The sequence below is a fragment of the Capricornis sumatraensis genome, chromosome 2, assembly GCF_032405125.1.
Source record: "Capricornis sumatraensis isolate serow.1 chromosome 2, serow.2, whole genome shotgun sequence".
Lineage (NCBI taxonomy): Eukaryota > Metazoa > Chordata > Mammalia > Artiodactyla > Bovidae > Capricornis > Capricornis sumatraensis.
In genome coordinates this window covers 127,980,162-128,006,214 of record NC_091070.1, presented here as the reverse complement: position 1 = coordinate 128,006,214, position 26,053 = coordinate 127,980,162, and the positions used below count along the sequence as shown (strand labels likewise).

The following is a 26,053-nucleotide window of genomic DNA, read 5'->3' as shown; positions in this document are numbered from 1 at the left end:
TCAGCTAGTTGTTCAGCTAAAGTGTTCAAATTAGTGGAAAAGGGCAGATTTTTAGAAAATGTTTCAAAGATTTTTTTAAAAATAACTGTACATTCAGAGAAGCATTATCATGTATGTTTTGTAAATGAAATTTCATTTGTTCCCAGTTGTAGGCACTATTATTGAATTGAAAGACTTTGACTTTGTGGATCACAATAAACTGTGGAAAATTCTGAAAGAGATGGGAATACCAGACCACCTGACCTGCCTCTTGAGAAATCTGTATGCAGGTCAGGAAGCAACAGTTAGAACTGGACATGGAACAACAGACTGGTTCCAAATAGGAAAAGGAGTATGTCAAGGCTGTATATTGTCACCCTGCTTATTTAACTTATATGCAGAGTACATCATGAGAAACGCTGGACTGGAAGAAGCACAAGCTGGAATCAAGATTGCCGGGAGAAATATCAAAAACCTCATATGCATAGGACACCACCCTTATGGCAGAAAGTGAAGAGGAACTAAAAAGCCTCTTGATGAAAGTGAAAGTGGAGAGTGAAAAAGTTGGCTTAAAGCTCAGCATTCAGAAAATGAAGATCATGGCATCCTGTCCCATCACTTCATGGGAAAGAGATGGGGAAACAATGGAAACAGTGTCAGACTTTATTTTTCTGATCTCCAAAATCACTGCAGATGGTGACTGCAGCCATGAAATTAAAAGACGCTTACTCCTTGGAAAAAAAGTTATGACCAACCTAGATAGCATATTGAAAAGCAGAGACATTACTTTGCCAACAAAGGTCCATCTAGTCAAGGCTATGGTTTTTCCTGTGGTCATGTATGGATATGAGAGTTGGACTATGAAGAAGGCTGAGCACCAAAGAATTGATGCTTTTGAACTGTGGTGTTGGACAAGACTCTTGAGAGTTGCTTGGACTGCAAGGAGATCCAACCACTCCATTCTGAAGGAGATCAGCCCTGGGATTTCTTTGGAAGGAATGATGCTAAAGCTGAAACTCCAGTACTTTGGCCACCTCATGCGAAGAGTTGACTCATTGGAAAAGACTCTGCTGCTGGGAGGGATTGGGGGTAGGAGGAGAAGGGGATGACAGAGGATGAGATGGCTGGATGGCATCACTGACTCGATGGAAGCGAGTCTGAGTGAACTCTGGGAGTTGGTGATGGACAGGAAGGCCTGGCGTGCTGCGATTCATGGGGTCGCAAAGAGTCAGACACGACTGAGCGACTGAACTGAACACAAAACTGAGTAGAATTCCAATCACAGTTTAGCATCACCTGTTTTTGTACATCTATTAATTAATCTCCAACCCATTTGATGGCTGTTTTTAGTTCCTGTATTTCATCTTGAATATCCTCATCTATCTGAGCCTGAGTGGGCATCTTTAGCCCAATTTTGAATAAAATTATGTGTTTGAATTGGGGTTTGTAAAGCAACACCAGTGATAGCAGCAGTGGTGCAAATAGCTATTAATCCCCAAATGCCAAAAATCAGCCATCCAATGAATCGTTTAGATTGCCAGAGCAATTTAGCAAGTAACCGGGAAGCAAGTCCACCCACTGGATCTCCTTCCCAGGGTCATTGGAGATTTACTGGTAACCACAGACTATGTCGAGATCGAAGAATCAAAAGGGATTCATTTCTTAAGGAAATAAAAGAGTTCAGGGGGTGGTCCTAAGATAGTGGAGGAATAGGATGGGAAGACCACTTTCTCCCCCACAAATTCATCAAAAGAACATTTGAATGCAGAGTAAATTCCACAAAACAACTTCGGAATGCCGGCAGAGGACATCGGCACCCAAAAAAGCAGCCCATTGTCTCCAAAAGGAGGTAGGAACAAATATAAAAGATAAAAAGAGAGACAAATGAGGTAGGGATGGAGATCCATCCCAAGAAGGGAGTCTTAAAAAAGAGAGAGGTTTCCAAACACCAGGAAACACTCTCACTGGCAAGTCTGTAGTGAGCTTTGGAACCTCAGAGGGCAACATAACTGGGAGGAAAAATAAATAATTAAAACCCACAAATTACGTGCCCAACGGTAACATCCAGCGGAGAAGCAGCACTGACGCCCGCATCCGCCACTAGCAAGCAGGGGCCAGGCAGGGAGGCACGGGCTGCATTGGTTAGAGTAAGGACCGGGCCTGAATGCCCCGAGGGCAATCTGAGGGAACTAACTTGAGATAGCAACCCAGACTGTGGGATAGCTACCACATGAAAACCGGCTCACAGAACAAAGGACTGACTAGAGCTAGCCAGCTGCGGACCGGCCCATCCCCCACCGGAGACAGGCAGGCAAAGGCAGCCAGAGCTGGAAAGGGGGCAATCATGGCCCCAGAGAGGCATTATCTACCAAACTGCAAACAGGTTTCGTTGCTAACCAAGACTTCTTGGGATTCTGGATGGTCAACATCTGCCTGAGATGGTGCGCCAGTTGCACACCCAAAAAACCAAGCAGCAGGGACAGGGGAGGTGATAAGTCACAGCTACCGTGCTCACCAAACACCTGATCACCTGAGCTGCTTGGACCTGGGAAGGGCACAAAACACAGGCCCAACCAGGTCTGCGCCTCTGAGGAGTACCCGAGTGCCTGAACCCAAGCAGCTTAGACCTGGGAAGCACATACAACCCAGGGCCGGCCTCAGACAGTTCCCGGCAGAGCAAACCTACAGCCTAAGCAATGTATACAGGGAAAGCACACACGCTGTCAGCAGAGGCAAACTCAGTGTGGCTGAGACACTGTGAGCACATGCCAGTGATATTTGTTTGCAGGGTCCCTCCCTCCCCACAGCACGACTGAACAAGTGAGCCTAAAAAAGTGTCCACCACCGCCCCCTTGTATCAGGGCAGAAATTAGACCCTGAAGAGGCCAGCAAAGAGAAGAAGCGAAAACAGAGGGAACCGCCTTGGAAGTGACAGGTGCAATAGATCAAAACCCTGTAGTTAGCAACAACTACATAGGAAGGGGCCTATAGATTTTGAGAAGTATAAGCCGGATCAAGGAACTATCTGAAAGTGAAGTATAGATGGAGAAGTCTTGAGCTGAATGTAAGAATAAGACTGAAAACCAAGGCAGTAGGCTTAAGTCCAAATCCTGAGAACACCAGAGAACTCCTAACTCCAGGGAACATTAATCAATAGGAGCTCATCAAATGCCTCCAAACCTACACTGAAACCAAGAACTACCCAAGGGCCAACAAGTTCCAGAGCAAGACATACCATGCAAATTCTCCAGCAACACAGGAACATAGCCCTGAGCTTCAATATACAGGCTGCCCAAAGTCACTCCAAACCCACTGACATCTCATAACTCATTACTGGACACTTCATTGCACTCCAGAGAGAGAAATCCAGCTCCACCCACCAGAACACTGACACACGCTTCCCTAACCAGGAAACCTTGACAAGCCACCTGTCCAACCCCACCCACAGCGAGGAAACTCCACAATAAAGAGAACTCCACAAACTGCCAGAATACGGAAAGGCCACCTCAAACACAGCAATATAAACAAGATGAAGAGGCAGAGAAATACCCAGCAGGTAAAGAAACAGGATAAATGCCCACCAAACCAAACAAAGAGGAAGAGATAGGGAATTGACCTGATAAAGAATTCTGAATAATGATAGTGAAAATGATCCAAAATCTTGAAAACAAAATGGAATCACAGATAAACAGCCTGGAGACAAGGATTGAGAAGATGCAAGGAAGGTTTAACAAGGACCTAGAAGAAATAAAAAAGAGTCAATATATAATGAATAATGCAATAAATGAGATAAAAAACACTCTGGAGGAAACCAACAGTAGAATAACAGAGGCAAAAGATAGGATAAGTGAGGTAGAAGATAGAATGGTAGAAATAAATGAATCAGAGAGGAAAAAAGAAAAATGAATTAAAAGAAATGAGGACAATCTCAGAGACCTCTGGGACAATGTTAAATGCCCCAACATTTGAATCATAAGAGTCCCAGAAGAAGACAAAAAGAAAGACCATGAGAAAATACTTGAGGAGATAATAGTTGAAAACTTCCCTAAAATGCAGAAGGAAATAATGACCCAAGTCCAAGAAACCCATAGAGTCCCAAACAGGATAAACCCAAGGCGAAACACCCCAAGACACATATTAATCAAATTAACAAAGATCAAACACAAAGAACAAATAGTAAAAGCAGCAAGGGAAAAACAACAAATAACACACAAGGGGATTCCCATAAGGATAACAGCTGATCTTTCAATAGAAACTCTTCAGGCCAGAAGGGAATGGCAGGACACACTTAAAGTGATGAAAGAAAATAACCTACAGCCCAGATTATTGCACCCAGCAAGGATCTCATTCAAATACGAAGGAGAAATCAAAAGCTTTACAGACAAGCAAAAGCTGAGAGAATTCAGCACCACCAAACCAGCTTTCCAACAAATGCCTAAGGATATTCTCTAGACAGGAAACACAGAAAAGGTGTATAAACTCGAACACCAAACAACAAAGTAAATGGCAACAGGATCATACTTATCAATAATTACCTTAAATGTAAATGGGTTGAATTTACAACCCATGGGTTCAATTTACAACCCATGGGTTCAATTTACCAAAAGACAAAGACTGGCTGAATGGATACAAAAACAAGACCCCTATATATGTTGTCTACCAGAGACCCACCTCAAAACAAGGGACACATACAGACTGAAAGTGAAGGGCTGGAAAAAGATATTCCACACAAATAGAGACGAAAGAAAGCAGGAGTAGCGATACTCATATCTGATAAAATAGACTTTACAACAAAGGCTGTGAAAAGAGACAAAGAAGGACACTACATAATGATCAAAGGATCAATCCAAGAAGAAGATATAACAATTATAAATATATATGCACCCAACATAGGAGCACCACAATATGTAAGACAAATGCTAACAAGTATGAAAGGAGAAATTAACAATAACACAATAATAGTGAGAGACTTTAATATCCCACTCATACCTATGGACAGATCAACTAAACAGAAAATTAACAAGGAAACACAAACTTTAAATGATACAATAGACCAGTTAGACCTAATTGATATCTATAGGACATTTTGCCCCAAAACAATGAACTTCACCTTTTTCTCAAGCGTACATGAAACCTTCTCCAGGATAGATCACATCCTCTGCCATAAATTTAGTCTTGGTAAATTGAAAAAAACTGAAATCATTCCAAGTATCTTTTCTGACCACAATGCAGTAAGATTAGATCTCAATGATAAATTCCAGCATATTGAGGCTGAACAACATGCTGCTGAATAACCAACAAATCACAGAAGAAATCAAAAAATAAATCAAAATATGCATAGAAACAAATGAAAATGAAAACACAACAACCCAAAACCTGTGGGACACTGTAAAAGCAGTGCTAAGGGGAAGGATCACAGCAATATAAGCATACCTCAAGAAACAAGAAAAAAGTCAAATAAATAACCTAACTCTACACCTAAAGCAACTAGAAAAGGAAGAAATGGAGAACCCCAGAGTTAGTAGAAGGAAAGAAATCTTAAAAATTAGGGCAGAAATAAATGCAAAAGAAACAAAAGAGACCATAGCAAGAATCAACAAAGCTAAAAGCTGGTTCTTTGAGAGGATAAATAAAATTGACAAAACATTAGCCAGACTCATCAAGAAACAAAGGGAGAAAAATCAAATCAATAAAATTAGAAATGAAAATGGAGAGATCACAACAGACAACACAGAAATACAAAGGATCATAAGAGACTACTATCAGCAATTATATGCCAATAAAATGGACAACGTAGAATAAATGGACAAATTCTTAGAAAAGTACAACTTTCCAAAACTGAGCCAGGAAGAAATAGAAAATCTTAACAGACCCATCACAAGCAAGGAAATTGAAACTGTAATCAGAAATCTTCCAGCAAACAAAAGCCCAGGTCCAGACGGCTTCAGAGCTGAATTCTACCAAATTTAGAGAAGAGCTAACACCTATCCTACTCAAACTCTTCCAGAAAATTGCAGAGGAAGGTAAACTTCCAAACTCATTCTATGAGGCCACCATCACCCTAATACCAAAACCTGACAAAGATGCCACAAAAAAGGAAAACTACAGGCCAATATCACTGATGAACATAGATGCAAAAATCCTCAACAAAATTCTAGCAATCAGAATCCAACAACACATTAAAAAGATCATACATCATGACAAAGTGGCTTTATCCCAGGGATGCAAGGATTCTTCAATATCTGCAAATCAATCAATGTAATTCACCACATTAACAAACTGAAAAATAAAAACTATATGATTATCTCAACAGATGCAGAGAAAGTCTTTGGCAAAATTCAACATCCATTTATGATAAAAAAACCCTCCAGAAAGCAGGAATAGAAAGAACATACCTCAACATAATAAAAGCTATATGTGACAAACCCACAGCAAACATTATCCTCAATGGTGAAAAACTGAAAGCATTTCCCCTAAAATCAGGAACAAGACAAGGGTGCCCACTTTCACCACTACTATTCAACATAGTTTGGGAAGTTTTGGCCACAGCACTCAGAGCAGAAAAGAAATAAAAGGAATCCAAATTGGAAAAAAAGAAGTAAAACTCTCACTGTTTGCAGATGACATGATCCTCTACATAGAAAACCCTAAAGACTCCACCAGAAAATTACTAGAGCTAATCAATGAATATAGTAAAGTTGCAGGATATAAAATCAACACACAGAAACCCCTTGCATTCCTATACACTAATAATGAGAAAGTAGAAATTAAGGAAAAAATTCCATTCACCACTGCAATGAAAAGAATAAAATACCTAGGAATATATCTACCTAAAGAAACAAAAGACCTATATAAAGAAAACTATAAAACACTGGTGAAAGAAATCAAAGAGGACACTAATAGATGGAGAAATATACCATGTTCATGGATCAGAAGAATCAATATAGTGAAAATGAGTATACATCCCAAAGCAATCTATAGATTCAATGCAATCCAGCTACCAACGGTATTTTTCAAGCTACCAACGGTATTTTTCACAGAGCTAGAACAAATAATTTCACAATTTGTATGGAAATACAAAAAACCTCGAATAGCCAAAGCAATGTTGAGAAAAAAGAATGGAACTGGAGGGATCAACTTGCCTGACTTCAGGCTCTACTACAAAGCCACAGTCATCAAGGCAGTATGGTACTGGCACAAAGACAGAAATATAGATCAATGGAACCAAATAGAAAGCCCAGAGATAAATCCACACACATATGGACACCTTATCTTTGACAAAGGAGGCAAGAATATACAATGGAGAATAGACGATCTCTTTAACAAGTGATGCTGGGAAAACTGGTCAACAATTTGTAAAACAAGGAAACTAGAACACTTTCTAACACCATACATAAAAATAAACTCAAAATGGACTAAAGATCTAAATGTAAGACCAGAAACTATGAAACTCCTAGAGGAGAACATAGGCAAAACACACTCTGACATAAATCACAGCAGGATCCTCTATGACCCACCTCCCAGAATATTGGAAATAAAAGCAAAAATAAACAAATAGGACCTAATTAAAATTAAAAGCTTCTGCACAACAAAGGAAACTATAAACAAGGTGAAAAGAAAGCCTTCAGAATGGCAGAAAATAATAGCAAATGAAGCAACTGACAAAGAATTAATCTGAAAAATATACAAGCAACTCCTGCAGCTCAATTCCAGAAAAATAAATGACCCAATCAAAAAATGGTCCAAAGAACTAAACAGACATTTCTCCAAAGAAGACATACAGATGGCTGACAAACACATGAAAAGATGCTCAACATCACTCATTATCAGAGAAATGCAGATCAAAACCACAATGAGGTACCACTTCACACCAGTCAGAATGGCTGCGATCCAAAAGTCTACAAGCAATACATGCTGGAGAGGTTGTGAAGAAAAGGGAACCCTCTTACACTGTTGGTGGGAATGCAAACTACTACAGCCACTATGGAAAACAGTGTGGAGATTCCTTTAAAAACTGGAAATAGAACTGCCATATGACCCAGCAATCCCACTTCTAGGCATACACCCCGAGGAAACCAGAATAGAAAGAGACACGTGCACCCCAATGTTAATCGCAGCACTGTTTACAATAGTCAGGACATGGAAGCAACCCAGATGTCCATCAGCAGATGAATGGATAAGAAAGCTGTGGTACATATACACAATGGAGTATTACTCAACCATTAAAAAGAATACATTTGAATCAGTTCTAATGAGGTGGATGAAACTGGAGCCTATTATAGAGAGTGAAGTAAGCCAGAAAGAAAAACACCTATACGGTATCAGTTCAGTTCAGTCGCTAGTCGTGTCCGACTCTTTGCGACCCCATGAATTGCAGCACGCCAGGCCTCCCTGTCCATCACCAACTCCCGGAGTTCACTCAAACTCATATCCATCGAGTCGGTGATGCCATTCCACCATTTCATTCTCTGTCGTCCCCTCCTCCTCCTGCCCCCAATCCCTCCCAGCATCAGAGTCTTTTCCAATGAGTCAACTCTTCACATGAGGTGGCCAAAGTACTGGAGTTTCAGCTTTAGCATCAGTCCTTCCAAAGAACACCCAGGACTGATCTCCTTTAGAATGGACTGGTTGGATCTCCTTGCAGTCCAAACAACTCTCAAGAGTCTTCTCCAACACCACAGTTCAAAAGCATCAGTTCTTCGGCACTCAGCTTTCTTCACAGTCCAACTCTCACATCCATACATCACCACAGGAAAAACCATAGCCTTGACTAGACGGACCTTTGTTGGCAAAGTAATGTCTCTGCTTTTGAATATGCTATCTAGGTTGGTCATAACTTTCCTTCCAAAGAGTAAGCGTGTTTTAATATCATGGCTGCAATCACCATCTACAGTGATTTTGGAGCCCCCCAAAATAAAGTCTGACACTGTTTCCACTGTTTCCCCATCTATTTCCCATGAAGTGATGGGACCAGATGCCATGATCTTCGTTTTCTGAATGTTGAGCTTTAAGCCAACTTTTTCGTTCTCCTCTTTCACTTTGATCAAGAGGCTTTTTAGTTCCTCTTCACTTTCTGCCATAAGGGTGGTGTCATCCGCATATCTGAGGTTATTGATATTTCTCCCGACAATCTTGATTCCAGCTTATGCTCCTTCCAGCCCAGCATTTCTCATGATGTATTCTGCATATAAGTTAAATAAGCAGGGTGACAATATACACCCTTGACGTACTCCTTTTCCTATTTGGAACCAGTCTGTTGTTCCATGTCCAGTTCTAACTGTTGCTTCCTGACCTGCATATAGGTTTTTCAAGAGGCATGTTAGGTGGTCTGGTATTCCCATGTCTTTCAGAATAATGCATATATATGGAATTTAGAAAGATGGTAACGATAACCCTGTAACTGAGATAGCAAAAGAGACACAGATGTATAGAACAGTCTTTTGGACTCTGTGGGAGATGGCGAGGGTGGGATAATTTGGGAGAATGCCATTGAAACATGTATATTATCATATGTGAAATGAATCACCAGTCCAGGTTCAATGCATGATACAGGATGTTCGGGGCTGGTGTACTGGGATGACCCAGAGGGATGGTATGGGGAGGGAGGTGGGAGGGGGGATTCAGGATGGGGAACACATGTATACCGGTGGCAGATTCATGTCAGTGTATGGCAAAACCAATACAATATTGTTAAGTAATTAGCCTCTAATTAAAATAAATTTATATTTTTAAAAAAGAAGAGTTAAAACAAGTATATAATTTGCAATTTTATTAATTTTCCTGATTTGGCCTGACATTTGTCCCAGTGAACAAGGATTATATTTAAAGATCTTATTAGTAAACGCTTTGCATAGTGTTGTTCGTTCCCTAATTCTTTCCCTAAAGTTTCAGTACTATAAACATGGTTCATGGACAAAGAAAGGGCAGTAAGTAATCCAAGCAATGTGTGGAAGTTCTTTTTTGGAGGCAGGACGAAAGCCCAAGTTTGTCGATTAACATTAATACATAATTTTATTGGGCCCATGTATAAAGGAAGGATTTCATAGCCTAGAGAAATGTTAATTAGTCTTCCTTCTTCCTCAGGATGAGAGGGCCCCTCCAAGCTCCAAGGAGGGGGCATATGTGTTGAGTCATTAGTGGATACGATTGGTCCTGTATCTGTCCATTCTGTAATCTACAATAAAAAGGGGGCGGGGGTCAGGCCCCCACTATAAGCTCAATAAGTGTGATCAATAAAGTCAGCCTGAGCGGGGGAAGGAAAAGCAAGCAAAGCACACATAGCAAAGAAAAATATTCTCAGGATTCCGAGGCGTTCCCTGTTGAGAAATCAGATTTTCAGTTTGATTAGTAAGGGTTTTTATCTGTCCCCAAGTAGGGGGATCATGAGGTCGGTGACGTCGAGTGTGGTTTTATGGAAATTTTTAAAGCTGCCATGGCTTGTATTGGAATTTCTTCTTCCTGGGGTTTTTGTTGTTTGGTCTCTAGTTTGAATGTTGCGGGCCCCCTTAGGTTTAATCTTCTGAAGAGGAAGCCATATGAGTTCGTTGGATCCATCTGGAGAAATAGAAGCATACCCTTTTCCCTGTAAGATTAGTTTCTTAGATTTCCATTGATTAATCTGTCTTGATACCAAATGGGCAAAGGAAGGGAGGTGTCCTTCACTGTCTCGAAATGTTTTTCTGCTTTTGTCAAAATATCTCCTTTCGGTAAGTTTAAAAAATTTAAAATAAATAAAGCTATATTAACAATAGTTATAGAAAGAAAGGAAAGCGATAATGATGAAAACACTTCTAGGAAATATTTTAGTCCAAAAAAATCATCTAGAGATCTGTTTGGGGCCTGGTATTTGGTTGTGGTTTTGAATTAATGGGTTGATTTCTTCCTCATTCAGTACATACATTTTTCTTGATATAAAAAGAAACAGGATCTGACTGTGTTTTAAGTGGTTTGTGTTATCTGGGGCAAAGGATTAGGAGCAGTCAAACATTTTTTCCTAAGTGAAATTACTGAAAAGCTGATGCAGAACAAGTTGACAAATGAAACGTTGCTCACATCCAAATACCTGACCTTGTCCCTGGAAAAAGAAATGCAACCTGGTGGTTGTTCAAAGTCTCTGTTCAGTGTGTTAAAGAAGATGATTGAAAAAAAAAAAAAGATGATTGTACTTTCACGACAGACTTGAAAAGAAGGTGAATATTTTGTATTTTTGATATTCTTAGGAACAAATAACTTATTTGGCAAATGGTGTCTTTTTTAATGTTGTTTTCATTTTGTATTGTGAAATAGGCAGTGAAGTTGATGTTATTTTAAGAATCTTACAGACTGGAAACAGAAATAAAGCTATAGTAATAATAGTTATAGGCTTAAAGAATATATTGCATTAGAATCTGGTAAAGTCTGTTCTGGATAAGGAAGATAAAAGTGTTTCTGTGTATTTCTTATTTAATTTTTTACTTGCAGTTACAGTGTGCAATGTGTTTAATTATGTCGTGTATTTGTGGATTATAAGGAATGTCTGTAATCTGTTTAATAGAGAATGAATGTAAAAATTGTTTGAATTTGCTTAGAAATAAAGGCAGGCCATTGTCTGTTTTTATAGAATTAAGTGTTCTTCATTATTTCAAAGTAAGTTAATAGATGGGTTATAATATGTTGTGTAGTTTCACCTTGGAGAGGTGTGGCCCATATAAAAGAAGAATTTATATCAATCGAGACATGTAAGAAGGAAGAGGAAAAAAGCTCAGGGCAATGAGTTACATCCATTTGCCATCAAATTTTCTTTCATTTGTCTTAAACCTTTTTTATATTTTCATATTCATTTTGCTATGTCTTATATCTTTTCATTAAAAGCATGTATCTTACTTTTCTTTAGCAACTATGAAGTGTCTTGTATGTTAGCATTTTATAGATTGATGAATATAATATATATTTATTTTTATATTTATTAATAGTCTAAAATCTCTTTAGTTTTTTAGTAAGAAAAAATTTTTTGTAAGAGGAAGTTAGCGTTCAGTAATTCATGTTTTAAAATTTTACTTCATTTGGAAATGACCTAGCTATTTAATAAACTTTTATTATTTAGTTTAGTATATCTCCAGAAACTTAAGTTACCCCAATCCTAAGAGATTATTTTAGATGATTATAATAATATTCTATTAAAAATATAATTATTTTTAATAGAGTTTATCTAAAAGTTTTCATCTCATTTATATATTTATATATATATATATAAAGAGTTACCTTCTTGTTGACAAATTTAGTTTACCTTAAACCTAGGCACAATAAAAGTATTATATAATGTTGATGACTTAAGACATGTCTTAATTAGATTAGCAAATAATTATAAATTATATTTATATTTAAATAAACATTATATTGAATATTGAATATTTTTCAGTTCATGTAGACTTGAATTTAAATAGAGCTTATTAATTTCATATTATCTAAAAATAAAGACATATATTGAGACATAGATAATTTTAGATAGACAGGCATAGTTTTCCGCTTGAAATTTAAAATATGTTTTTTTTTTGAGTTCCACCAATTTGTTTATGGCTGGAATCCTAGATAGAGTGGGCTGTGTATCCCAAGGACAAGAGTTAACTTTAGGTTTTTTCTTAGGCCTATTTTTGTTTCCCAGGCAGAATTGGAGTTCCAAAAAATTTTAACAAAAGTTAACCTTTTCCTAACTGCACATGTAAAAAGAATCGGTTTTGTAATTTCAAAAAAAATTTTATTTTAATCAGTTTTCTCTGGAGTCTAAAGCAATCTTGTAAATCAGTAATAATCATGTGCCAATAATAGGTGATGGGATCTCTGGTTGTAATGTATCCATAGGTTTCATAGATGCATTAACCTTTTTTAAGGTCTGTTAAGAGATGCCATTTGTTAGATTTCTTTTTTATAACAAAAATAGGAGAGTTCCAAGGAGCAAGATTCCTCAATATGTTTTAATTCTAACTGTGTGTCTATAAGTTCTTTAGTAGCCTGTAATTTTTCTTTCGTGAGGGGCCACTGCTGGGCCCAAATAGGCTCGTCATTCTTCCAAGTTATTTTAATAATTGCTTTGTTTGTTAAATGAGCAGTGGCCCTTAGGAAAAATGTGGAATGTATATCTGAGTTTGCCATAGCATAAGTCCCTTCCTATTAGATTAAGGGGTGCATCTATCACATAAGGTCTTAATGTTGCAGGCTGGCCTTTTGGTCCTTCAAATGGGTAGATCTGAACATTTTGATAAATTTCTTGTACTTTGGTTTGAGAAATTCCCGCAATTTGGCAAGAGATTTTTTTGTATAGGCCAGGATTTGGGCCATAAGTATTTGGAAATAATAGTAATATCAGATCCAGTGTCGAGGAGACCAGAAAATCTTTACCATTAATTTTGACACTTATTTTTAGTTGGGCATATTCAGATACCAATGATGTCCATAAGAATTGTTTTTGATCTGTACTGTTGAATCTGCCTGTCCGTGTATCACTAGAGGAGTTAATAGAAGTTTAAGGCAAAAGAAGTAATTGAGCAATTTTGTCCCCCGTTTTGAATTGCCATAGAACCTGAAATGACATCACAATTTGAATCTCTCCTTTATAATTTGAATCAATTATTCCCGGGTGAACATTAATTCCTTTAGAAGTCAAACTAGATGGGCCAAGTAAAAGACCGAAGGTTTGTGGAAGCAGAAGTCCAAAAAGTCCGGTAAGTACTCTCGAAGGGACTGCTTGAGGGTAAAGGAAAAAATCATTTAAGGCTGGTATATTGATGGCAGCACTGCCGGATGTTGAGGGTTTGAGGGAAAAGATAGAATTTGCCCCTTGTTTTTGTTGTAGGGGACCTAGGGGGTCCCCTGTTTGGAGTTTCCTGGAATAGGTTTTCCTTCAATATCAAATTTAGATTTACAATCTTTGGCCCAATGCATTCCTCTACGGCAGCGAGGGCAACTTCTTGGAGGTTTTTTATTAGTCTTCTTAGGGCAGTCCCTTTTTAAATGATTTTTATCTCCACATGTAAAGCATCCTTCATTTCCCTTTTTAAAGATAGCAGCCATTGTCTCAGCTAGCATTTGCGTCTTTTAAGTTTCTGATCACAGATTGTGACAAGCCTTCAAATAAATAATCAATATTAGTCCCGGTCTCACGAATTGGAGGGATAGTTCTTTAACATTCCTGATTTGCATTCTCATAAGCAAGTAATTTCTCTAGCTGTTTCTTGGTTTCTTCTCCGATTACAGTATGGGAAACAGCAGTTTCTAGTCTAGCTAAAAAATTAGCATAACTTTCATTAGGTTCTAACAAAGGAGAGACTTTTGGAGTTGTGCCTGTTGGCACAGGAGGAGCATTTGAAGCAGCCGGGGCAGGGCTAGTAAGAAAATTTTGAAATATTTTACATTGTTCTAATTGGGCCTTTTGTAAAGTTTTATCATCTACTTGATATTCATGCAATAAATGTTCAGTCTGTTGTCGAATATCGTGAGGGCTAGAATTACCTTGAAATGAATGGCAGAATTACAGCTTTCATGAGAGCCCATAGGGGCCAGAAATCAATTGGAATATTTTTTCCCTGCCTGGTGGCTCGTTCAACATTTTCTTTGACCTGGTGTCAAATTTCTAAATCAAAACTGCATTTATCAGGGAACCAAGGATTATATTTAACCACTGTTTGAAAGCAAGCCTCTATTCACTGACGCGAAACTAAAAATCCCTGAACTTTAAACAAATAGTGAAGTAAAGCAGAGAAATAATGGGGCTTTCCAGCCGTTTGACCCGTGTCTTAGTACTTACCGACCTCAATAGGCCCTGACCTCAATAAGCCTGGAGTCACTCTGTCCGAAATGCCACATATACCAGTGTCTGTGTTCTGGGTGCCACTTGTTGGGGTCCTTTAATGGATCTGAACCTGGTGGTCCAGAGTCGACAATAAGAAAGTGAAAGAGAGAGCCAGAGGGAGGGGGAGAGAGAGGAAGAAAGAAAGAAAGAAAGAAAGGCATGGGGACCCGAACTCTGATGGAGCAAAGGTGCTTTAATGATCTTTCTGTGAGTATATATAGGCTGTTGTACAAGAAATTTCTTTCGACAATGATAAAGATCAGAAAACCAAACGTACAGCAACCTTTACCAAGGGAACGAGGGATTAATAATGGTCACAAGGTCAGGAGACAATCCATATCTCAAGAAAGGGGATCGGGACTAAGCACTTTTGCCGTAAAGAGAATGTTTACTGAAGGAGACTCAAGCCTGTCTCACATAATGACCTCAGTCCTGGGAGCAGCTTGCTGTTTCACTAGTTTCTGACAACAGAAACTGATAGGGAACAGAAGATTTATGAGAAACAGCACGTAGGAATCCTCCTGTTAAACATTCCCTGACACCATGAAGTGATGGGACTGGATTCCATGATCTTCGTTTTCTGAATGTTGAGCTTTAAGCCAACTCTTTCACTCTCCTCTTTCACTTTCATCAAGAGGCTCTTTAGTTCCTCTTCACTTTCTGCCATAAGGGTGGTGTCATCTGCATATCTGAGGTTATTGACGTTTCTCCCGGCAATCTTGATTCCAGCTTGTGTTTCTTCCAGTCCAGCGTTTCTGATGATGTACTCTGCATAGAAGTGAAATAAGCAGGGTGACAATATACAGCCTTGATGTACTCCTTTTCCTATTTGGAACCAGTCTGTTGTTCCATGTCCAGTTCTAACTGTTGCTTCCTGACCTGAATATAGGTTTCTCAAGAGGCAGGTCAGGTTGTCTGGTATTCCCATCTCTTTCAGAATTTTCCACAGTTTATTGTGATCCACACAGTCAAAGGCTTTGGCATAGTCAATAAAGCAGAAATAGATGTTTTTCTGAAACTCTTGCTTTTTCGATGATCCAGCGGACGTTGGCAATTTGATCTCAGGTTCCTCTGCCTTTTCTAAAACCAGCTTGAACATCTGGAATTTCACGGTTCACGTATTGCTGAAGCCTGGCTTGGAGAATTTTGAGCATTACTTTACTAGCGTGTGAGATGAGTACACTTGTGCGGTAGTTTGAGCATTCTTTGGCATTGCCTTTCTTTGGGATTCTTCCCCTTACGTTGCTGATTTGCTAAAGAGAGACTAAGTTGGATATTCTAATGAGTCACAAGGTAACATCTAACAATATACCTGTACATGGTTGTTGTTGTTCAGTTGCTAAGTCATGTCTGACTCTCTGCAACTCCATGAACTGTAGCACACAGGCTTCCCTGTCCTTCACTATCTCCTGGAGTTTTCGCAAACTGTGTCTATTGAGTCAGTGATATTAGCTAACCATTTCATCCTCTGCTGCTCCCTTTTCCTCCTGTCTTCAGTCTTTCCCAACATCAGGGTCTTTTCCAATGAGTCAGTTCTTTGCATCAGGTGGCCAAAGGTTGGAGCTTCAGCTTCAGCATCAGTCCTTCCAATGAATATTCCAGGTTGACTTCCTTTAGGACTGACTGGTTTGATCTCCTTGCTGTCAAAGGGGCTCTCAATTTGAGTCTTCTCCAGCACCACAGTTCAAAATCATCAATTCTTTGGTGCTCAGCCTTCTTTATAGTCCAACTTTCTCATCCGTATGTGACTACTGGAAAAACCATAGTTTTGACTATATGGACTTTTGTCAGCAAAGTGATGTCTCTGCTTTTTAACACACTGTCTAGGTTGTCAGCTTTTCTTCCAAGGAGCAAGTATCTTTTAATTTCATGGCGGCACACACTGTCCGCAGTGATTTTGGAGCCCAAGAAGATAAAATCTGTCACTGTTTCCCCCTTTTCCCCATCTATTTACCATGAAGTGATGTTGCCAGCAGAGATATTACTTTGCTGACTAAGGTCCGTCTAGTCAAGGCTATGGTTTTTCCTGTGGTCATGTATGGATGTGAGAGTTGGACTGTGAAGAAAGCTGAGTGCTAAAGAATTAATGCTTTTGAACTGTGGTGTTGGACAAGACTCTTGAGAGTCCCTTGGACTGCAAGGAGATCCAACCAGTCCATTCTGAAGGAGCTCAGCCCTGGGGTTTCTTTGGAAGGAATGATGCTAAAGCTGAAACTCCAGTACTTTGGCCTCCTCATGAGAAGAGTTGACTCATTGAAAAAGACCCTGATGCTGGGAGGGACTGGGGGCAGGAGGAGAAGGGGACCACAGAGGATGAGGTGGCTGGATGGCATCACTGACTCAGTGGACGTGAGTCTGAGTGAACTCCAGGAGTTGGTGATAGACAGGCCTGGCGTGCTGTGATTTATGGGGTCGCAAAGAGTCAGACACAACTGAGCGACTGAACTGAACTGATGGGGCCAGATACCATGATCTTAGTTTTTTGAATGTTGAGTTTTAAGCCAACTTTTTCATTCTCCTCTTTCACCTTCATCAAATATATACATGGATAATGAAATCTAACTAAAATTTAATCTGGTGGAGAATCAACTTTTTTATAAAAATGAGAGGGCATATGATCACTTTAATTCCTATCGCCATTTTTTTTTTTTTCACAAGGGCAATCAAGAGTCAGTTACTTAAACTGGTGTGTCAAATCCTAAATGCCTGTAACAGGCAAGAAAACAGCTTAGCAGTCCCCCATCAAGCTCTGATTTTTCTTCCAGACAGCTAGAATCAACAGTGTGACACCTTCCCCTGAAAACTTAAAAAACTTACTTGTGTCCAGAACGCGGATGCCGATGGGGGCCGACTCCTCCTCGGTCAGCCGGTACCATTCCTTTTGAGGGCTGGGCAGCCACTCCTCCACGCGGCAGGAGTAATTACCCGTGTCCTGGGGGCTGGCCTGCAGCACGGTGAGCCGGTAGAGGAGCGGGGAGAGCATCTGAAAGCGAAGCCTGCCCTCCCAGGGGCTGCCCTCTGGGCCAAAGACAGCATCTGCACCCACGCTCAGCAGGGCTGTCCGCTCTGTGGGGTCCTCTTCCTCCTCTTCATCCACCTCCACTTCCTCCTCCTCCTCCTCCTCCTCCCCATCTTCTGGCCCAGGGCTACCCCTTTTTCCTCCAGCCTTAGTCCTCAGGGAGTACCAGGCCACAGCGAAGCGGGAGTCCTGGCTGGAGCGAGACACGATGCTACAGTCCAGCTGGAAAGCTGCCTTCTCGAACACCGTGGCATTGGGGACCACTGTGTCCACCTGCAGGGCAGCATCTGGGGGAGACAAGGCTGTTTTAGTTTCTGCTCAAAACAACTTAAATGTCCACCATTAAATATGTTTTAGGAATACAGTAACATACAAGAGAGTTCCATGCATCTATTGAAAGGAATGAGGGGGCATTGTGTACAGAGAGGAGGAAGGAAATTCAAGAAAAACTGTTAAGAGTACGGCACACTGTGTACTCCGGATGTCACTCTGCAGAAGAAAATGTCTGTGTGTGCTCAGATGCTCAGTTATGTCTGACTCTTTGTGACCCCACGGACTGTAGCCTGCCAGGCTCCTCCGTCCATGGGATTTCCCAAGCAAGAATACTGCAGTGCATTGCCATTTCCTACTCCAGGGGGATCTTCCTGACCCAGGGATCATACTCGCATTCTCTTGAATCTCCTGCACTGGCAGGTAGGTTTCTTTACCACCAGCACCACCTGGGAAGCCCCATGGAAGAAAATAGAAAATACATTTTATTCTATTTGCTTGAATATCTGTGGAAGAATTCACAAGGACCTGGTAACATGGATGCTTATAGGAATCCAGAGGGAGAGGGGCACATTTTTCACTGTGATCCCTTGTAGTGGTTGAATAGATTTCTGCCCAAAGTCATGTCCACCTGGACTCTCTGAATTTCCTTAACTGGAAATAGGATCTTTGCAGATATACTTAGTTAAGATGTGCTCATAACTGATTTGGGGCAGGCCTACATATCAGGAGGGAAGAGGGCACACAGAGACACATGGAGAAGGACACAGAAAGGCAGAGACAGACTGGAATGATGTAGCCACAAGCCAGGAAACATGGGGCCATGAGAAGCTGAAAGAGACAAGGAAGGACTCTTCCCTGGGAACTTCAGGGGAGCAGGGCCCTGATAACACCTTGATTTCACCCTTCCAGCCTCCACAACTATGACAGAACAGATTTCTGTTATTTGAAGCTACGAAGTTTGTGCTAATCTGTTATGACGGCCCTTGGAAATGAATTCACCCCCTTAGTAGCTTTTGAATTTAAACTGTGTGTGTATCGGTTGTTGGCTACAACACAGGAAACCCAAGAAGTAAACATTCTCCAAGGATTGAAGCCAAGCACAGACAATAAACCTGAAAGGGCTCCTTACTCCAAGTATGGAATCCCCAGGAGGATAACATGGACAGTGTCCTCTCAATGGACGTAGGAGATTGAGATAAGAGATAAGAGATAACCACTAAGAGATAACTGAACAAGTAAGTCGTATCCCACAGACGCTACCAGACGGCTCTATCTGTTTCTTCTGCAAGTTTGGGCTCTCTAGAGTAGGTTCTAAAGGTGTAATTCACTCCCTACCTCCTCCCTTTGGCTCTGTTTATGCAATGCTCACGCAAGATGCCAATGTAGCATCAACAAAAATAGACCGAATCGGATTCTACTTGCATGACGACCAAATAGGAACCATTCCCAAGTACTGTCCTGGGCTTTCAATGAATGGGCTGAATTGGCTTGCAGGTGAACACAAAGCTGGTTACCACCACTAACTTGGGGCTCTGCTAAGCCCCTCCACATTCCTCTCTGCACATCTGGAATCTCGTGTGCACCACTGGACACAAAGCTTAGGAACCAGCTATAGGTGATGGGCACGGTGCATCAACCCACCTATCTCCAGGGACGCGTTGGGGGGCAAGGTCGGGGCGGGGGCGGTGATGGTGGTGGCAGGAGACACTGGAGGGGCCCGAGGGCAGAAAGTGGCAGGACAGGAAATCGGTCTGCTGGCGACTCAAACTGTCTCACTCATCAGCTTACCCCTCCAGGGAGCACAGCTGATGTGCCAACAGAGAAAAGCTGCACTGGCCCGAGTGAGGCATTGGACCCATCATGGCAAGGTGGTCAGGGGCTGTGAACATTCAGTTCCCCAGAAGGGCCTCTTCCATCTAGTATCCCTTTCTGTCTTCTAGTCTAAGGCTCACAATTTTTTGGAGCCCCTTCAAGGGGCTTCCCTGGTAGCTCAGAAGGTAAAGAATCTACCTGCAATGGAGGAGACCCAGGTTTGATCTCTGGGTCTGGAAGATCCCCTGGAGAAGAGAATGGCTACCCACTCTAGTATTTTGCCTGGAGAATCCATGGACAGAGGAGCCTGGAGGGGACTAACACTCAAATGCCTTGTTTACATTAATCACTCAACACAAGTTTTTTGAATAAAATTAATTTTTACCTTCCCACAAGCCCAGTCCCCTTAACATGCATGCCTCTCTACCAATTTGGTTTTCTGCATCTGTCCCCTTCTAGAAAAGGCAAAACCATCTCCCTGGTCAGCCTTTAACACTCTTTCCTTACTTTCCCATGTTTAAGCTACAAGAAAAAAAGTTTGTCCCTGCCCCACCCAGAGGTCATGCTGATACTTCCAAGCTGTGACCTAGACCAGTGACTCTGGTCTGTGGTCCTGCTCTTGGAGAGCAATGTGGTTTCCCCTCTCCCCTGGTGAACCAAACATAACTACTAATCTATTCAGCAATAGTCCCATCCTGAAGAAGCACAAGCTGGAATCAAGATTGCTGGGAGAAATATCAATAACCTCAGATATGCAGATGATACCACCCTTATGGCAGAAAGTGAAGAGGAACTAAAAAGCCTCTTGATCAAAGTGAAAGAGGAGAGCGGAAAAGTTGGCTTAAAGCTCAGCATTCAGAAAATGAAGATTATGGTATCTGCTCTCATCACTTCATGGGAAATAGATGGGGAAACAGTGGAAACAGTGTCAGACTTTATTTTGGGGGGCTCCAAAATCACTGCAGATGGTGACTGCAGCCATGAAATTAAAAGATGCTTACTCCTTGGAAGAAAAGTTATGACCAACCTAGATAGCATATTCAAAAGCAGAGACATTGCCAACAAAGGTCCATCTAGTCAAGGCTATGGTTTTTCCTGTGGTCATGTATGGATGTGACAGTTGGACTGTGAAGAAAGCTGAGCCCCGAAGAATTGATGCTTTCGAACTGTGGTGTTGGACGAGACTCTTGAGAGTCCCTTGGACTGCAAGGAGATCCAACCAGTCCATTCTAAAGGAAATCAGTCCTGGGTGTTCACTGGAAGTTCAGTTCAGCTCAGTTCAGTCGCTCCGTCGTGTCCGACTCTTTGCGACCCCATAAATCGCAGCGAGTCCGTAATGCCATCCAGCTATCTCATCCTCTGTCATCCCCTTCTCCTCTTGCCCCTAATCCCTCCCAGCATCAGAGTCTTTTCCAATGAGTCAACTCTTCACATGAGGTGGCCAAAGTACTGGAGCTTCAGCTTTAGCATCATTCCTTCCAAAGAAATCCCAGGGTTGATCTCCTTCAGAATGGACTGGTTGGATCTCCTTGCAGTCCAAGCAACTCTCAAGAGTCTTCTCCAACACCACACTTCAAAAGCATCAATTCTTCGGCGCTCAGCCTTCTTCACAGTCCAACTCTCACATCCATGCATGACCACTGGAAAAACCATAGCCTTGACTAGACGGACCTTTGTTGGCAAAGTAATGTCTCTGCTTTTGAATATGCTATCTAGGTTGGTCATAACTTTTCTTCCAAGGAGTAAGCGGCTTTTAATTTCATGGCTGCAGTCACCATCTGCAGTGATTTTGGAGATCAGAAAAATAAAGTCTGACACTTTCTACTGTTTCCCCTACTGTTTCCCCATCTATTTCCCATGAAGTGATGGGACCAGATGCCATGATCTTCGTTTTCTGAATGTTGAGCTTTAAGCCAACTTTTTCGCTCTCCTCTTTCACTTTGATCAAGAGGCTTTTTAGTTCCTCTTCACTTTCTGCCATAAGGGTGGTGTCATCTGCATATCTGAGGTTATTGATATTTCTCCTGGCAATCTTGATTCCAACTTGTATTTCTTCTAGTCCAGTGTTTCTCATGATGTACTCTGCATAGAAGTGAAATAAGCAGGGTGACAATATACAGCCTTGACGTACTCCTTTTCCTATTTGGAACCAGTCTGTTGTTCCATGTCCAGTTCTAACTGTTGCTTCCTGACCTGCATACAGATTTCTCAAGAGGCAGGTAAGGTGGTCTGGTATTCCCATCTCTTTCAGAATTTTCCACAGTTTATTGTGATCCACACAGTCAAAGGCTTTGGCACAGTCAATAAAGCAGAAATAGATGTTTTTCTGGAACTCTCTTGCTTTTTTGATGATCCAGTGGATGTTGGCAATTTGATCTCTGGTTCCTCTGCCTTTTCTAAAACCAGCTTGAACATTAGGGAGTTCATGGTTCACGTATTGCTGAAGCCTGGCTTGGAGAATTTTGAGCATTACTTTACTAGCGTGTGAGATGAGTGCAATTGTGCGGTAGTTTGAGCATTCTTTGCATTGCCTTTCTTTGGAACTGGAATGAAAACTGACCCCTTCCAGTTCATTGGAAGGACTGATGCTAAAGCTGAAACTCCAATATTTCGGCCACCTCATGCAAAGAGTTGACTCATTGGAAAAGACTCTGCTGTTGTGAGGGATTGGGGGCAGGAGGAGAAGGGGGCAACAGAGGATGAGATGGCTGGATGGCATCACCAACTCGATGGACATGAGTTTGGGTGAACTCCGGGAGATGGTGATGGACAGGGAGGCCTGGCGTGCTGCTATTCATGGGGTCACAAAGAGTCCGACACAATTGAGCAACTGAACTGAGTTCCTTCAGTTGCCATATTTCATAAGCAATGCCAGGCGATTCTTAACTCTTAGAGCTCTTTTATTTCCAATCTTCTATATGTTCAACTTATATCAGAAAAAAAAAGCTCTGAGGTACATCTACATAAAGAATCTTAGGCAAGCAGTAAAAATGGTGGTCATGAAATTCTTTCAATGACATGCGGAAAGGCTCACAAAAGAATGCTGGGGCGGCAGAGTGGGAATCACATGAAACAGTAAGATGCTGACTTCGTTTAGAGAGAGACACACACACACAGAGGGAATATGAAGATATGTTGTTTACTCGCTAAGCTGTGTCTGACTCTTTGCAATCTCATGGTCTGTAGCCCACCAGGCTCCTCTGCCCATGGAATTCTCCAGGCAAGAATTATTGCAGTGGGTTGCCATTTCTTTCTCCAGAGGATCTTCCCGACCCAGGGAGTGAACCTGCATCTTCTGCCTTGGCAGGCAGGTTCCTTACTACTGAGCCACCAGGGAAGTCCATGAAGATATATAGACAGTGAGATTACAGAATTTTTTTTTTTGGCCAAACCATGCGGTAGGATCTCAGTTCCCCCACCAGGTATTGAACCAGCGGCCCCTGCAGTAGAAACTCGGAGACTAAACCACTGGACTGCCAAGAAAGTCCCTACAGATAATTTTTTATTTCAAAACTGTATTTTTCTGTTTTCCAAATGCTATATTATTAGTATGATCACCTTATATAATCAGAGAAGGAAGTGAGGCAGGCAGACAGCTGGTTAATCTAGGCTACTCAACTGGCTAGACAGGAGGCAGACTCGAGGCAGATGATTTAGGGGCCACATTTTGAGCACACAGGGTGGCAGGAGGGAAACCTGGGCAACCCCTCAGTCTGCTCAACATACTGGCAGTGTGACACTTCTCATTAGGCTTTGGTTCTCTCCAGAGTACCTACACTCAGGGCCCTGGTGAGGACTGAACGTGAACCTCCCCTCTGTGGCTGGGAGGGATGCAGCTGGCTGCCTCCTCCCATGCTGTCTGGGGCCTCATGTGGGGATCTACAAAATGGGTGGGAGGAGGAGGGAGACAGTGTTCAGCTGCTGTATCTACCATTTGTCTTTGGGGAAAGACATGCAGCACATTCAAGGCAAGGGGGAAAGGGGAATAAAGCTCATGAGAAATACATCTCAAAGCAGAGGCAATTCCCTCTCCAGCTTAGGCAAGACAGGAGGGCAGAGATAATGTCCCTCTCCTATAACAAAGGCTGTATCTGCTCACTGAAGTGTGTGCCATGATGTGTGGGGTGGGCATAACCGTGAGGCTCCAGGATTCCACCAACAAAAAGAGCTGCTCTACTTAGATGTGAAAACATCATGAAAGCTTCCCTCGGCACCAGTGACCACAAACAGAACCCTGGGATGCTCAGAACATAAGACAAAACATTCCTCTGGATACAGGTCCTAGTGCATTTCTGCCCCATGTCCTTCAGGGGACTGTCCTTAACTGACCTGTGGTCTGATAGGGATGAGTGATGACATGGTGTTTCAGAGGACAAAGGAATCCTGCACATCTTTGCTTTAATTATGTGTTTGAATATGGAACAATAATTCTGCCCAGTAATTATGCACATTTGGGTACTTTAGAACCAACAATAAAGAAAAGCATGAGGCTGCACAGAATAGTCATTAGCACCAATAAAATTATTAGGAAGTGAGAGTGTAAAGGCTATAGCTACTTCATTTTCTATTTAAATCGTGTGAATCAATTCTTTTCCACTGAAAATCCACAAACTGAATTTTCAGAACTACATGATTATACTGTTTCAAGATTTTTGCCACCTGTCTGAATCTGAATGTACTCTTTGAAAAGAAAATATTCTACTCTGTAAATGGGCTTCCCTGTGGCTCAGTAAGTAAAGAATCCACTTGCAACGCAGGAGACTGCCTACAACGAGGGTTTGATCCCTGGGTCGGGAAGATCCCCTGGAAAAGAAAAGGGGAACCCACTCCAGTATTCTTGCCTGGAAAATCCCATGGACAAAGGAGCCTGGTGGACTACAGTCCATGGGGTCACAAGAGTTGGACACAAGTGAAGCAGTTGAACACTGCTCTGTATAACAAGCTCTAGATTCATCCACATCACCAGAACTGACTCAAATGAAGTAAGTCAGAAAGAGAAAAACAAGTATCATATATTAACACACATATATGGAATCTAGAAAAATGGTACTGATGAACCTATTTGCAGGACAGAAATAGAGATGGCGACCTAGAGAACAGACTTTGAACGCAGTGGGGAAAGAAGAGGGTGGGACGAATTGAGAGAGTAACATTGAACATACATTACCATATGTAAAACAGATAAGCTGATGGGAAATTGCTATATAACACCGGGGGCTCAAGCCAGTGCTCTGTGACAACCTGGAGGGGAGGGATGGGTGGCGGGCAGGATGGAGGTTCAAGAGGGAGCGAACATATGTATACCTATGGCTGATCCACGCTGTTGTGTGGCAGAAGCCAACACAATATTGTAAAGCATCATCCTCCAATTAAAAATAAATTTTAAAAAGTATTCCAGGCTCTGGAATAAGTGACAAATGTTATTCTAGTTAAGAAATGGAATCACCTTAGGCCAAAGCCAGATGTGCAGTTTTTCACTCACCAGGGGAGAAAAAGATCTCAGACACTTGTGAATGCAAATGTAAAACGTAAATGCTCATACATTTAACTGCAAGTAACTAATTAATTGTATTAATTTAATTAACAATGGGTTCATTTTGAAATTAATTTTATGCAACACATAAACGATCACAGGAGAGGAGGCCTGGGGAGGTTAACTCTCACCTGGTCGAGTGATGCGAACAGCCATCTGGCCAGCGGTGTCCTCTGCCTGTTTGTACCACATGCCACTGGGGCTGGGCAGCCACTCCTCCACACGGCAGCTGTAGGTGCCGCTGTCCTGCACGGCCACGTTCTGGATGAAGAGCCGGTACACGCCCGGGGAAGGGCTCTCCAAGTGCAGCCGGCCCTTCAGGTTGTTCTTGGCTGCCTGCTCTCCGTAGTGGAAGGTGGCATCGCGACTCAGGCGGGCCACGGTCTCCCGCTCTGGCTGGTTGGGCTTCCACACAAACCATTCCACCAGCAGCTGTGAGGCTGCGCTCGTGCGGTTCAAGACCACGCACTCCAGCTGCACCTGCCGCGTCTCCAGAACCGACAGGTTGCCCTGCGCTTGGCTGAGCTTCAGGCGGCTGTCTGCAAAAGTGAGGAAAGAGAAGTTGCCAACAGGCAAACAACGAGCCACTTGCATGCAACCTTTCCCAGTGGAC

At 41.8% G+C, this 26,053-nt stretch overlaps 1 protein-coding gene across 1 annotated transcript in view; it reads right to left on the bottom strand.

The window, feature by feature from the left end:
• Positions 1-26,053, bottom strand: part of IGSF3 (immunoglobulin superfamily member 3) — an 84,215-nt gene that overhangs the window by 3,161 nt on the left and 55,001 nt on the right. Inside the window, exons 9-10 of the mRNA XM_068960566.1 lie at positions 25,572-25,979; positions 17,621-18,109 (exon numbers count right to left, since the gene is read on the bottom strand). Coding sequence (XP_068816667.1) covers positions 17,621-18,109; positions 25,572-25,979 — 897 coding nt within the window. The remainder of the gene's footprint in view (positions 1-17,620; positions 18,110-25,571; positions 25,980-26,053) is intronic.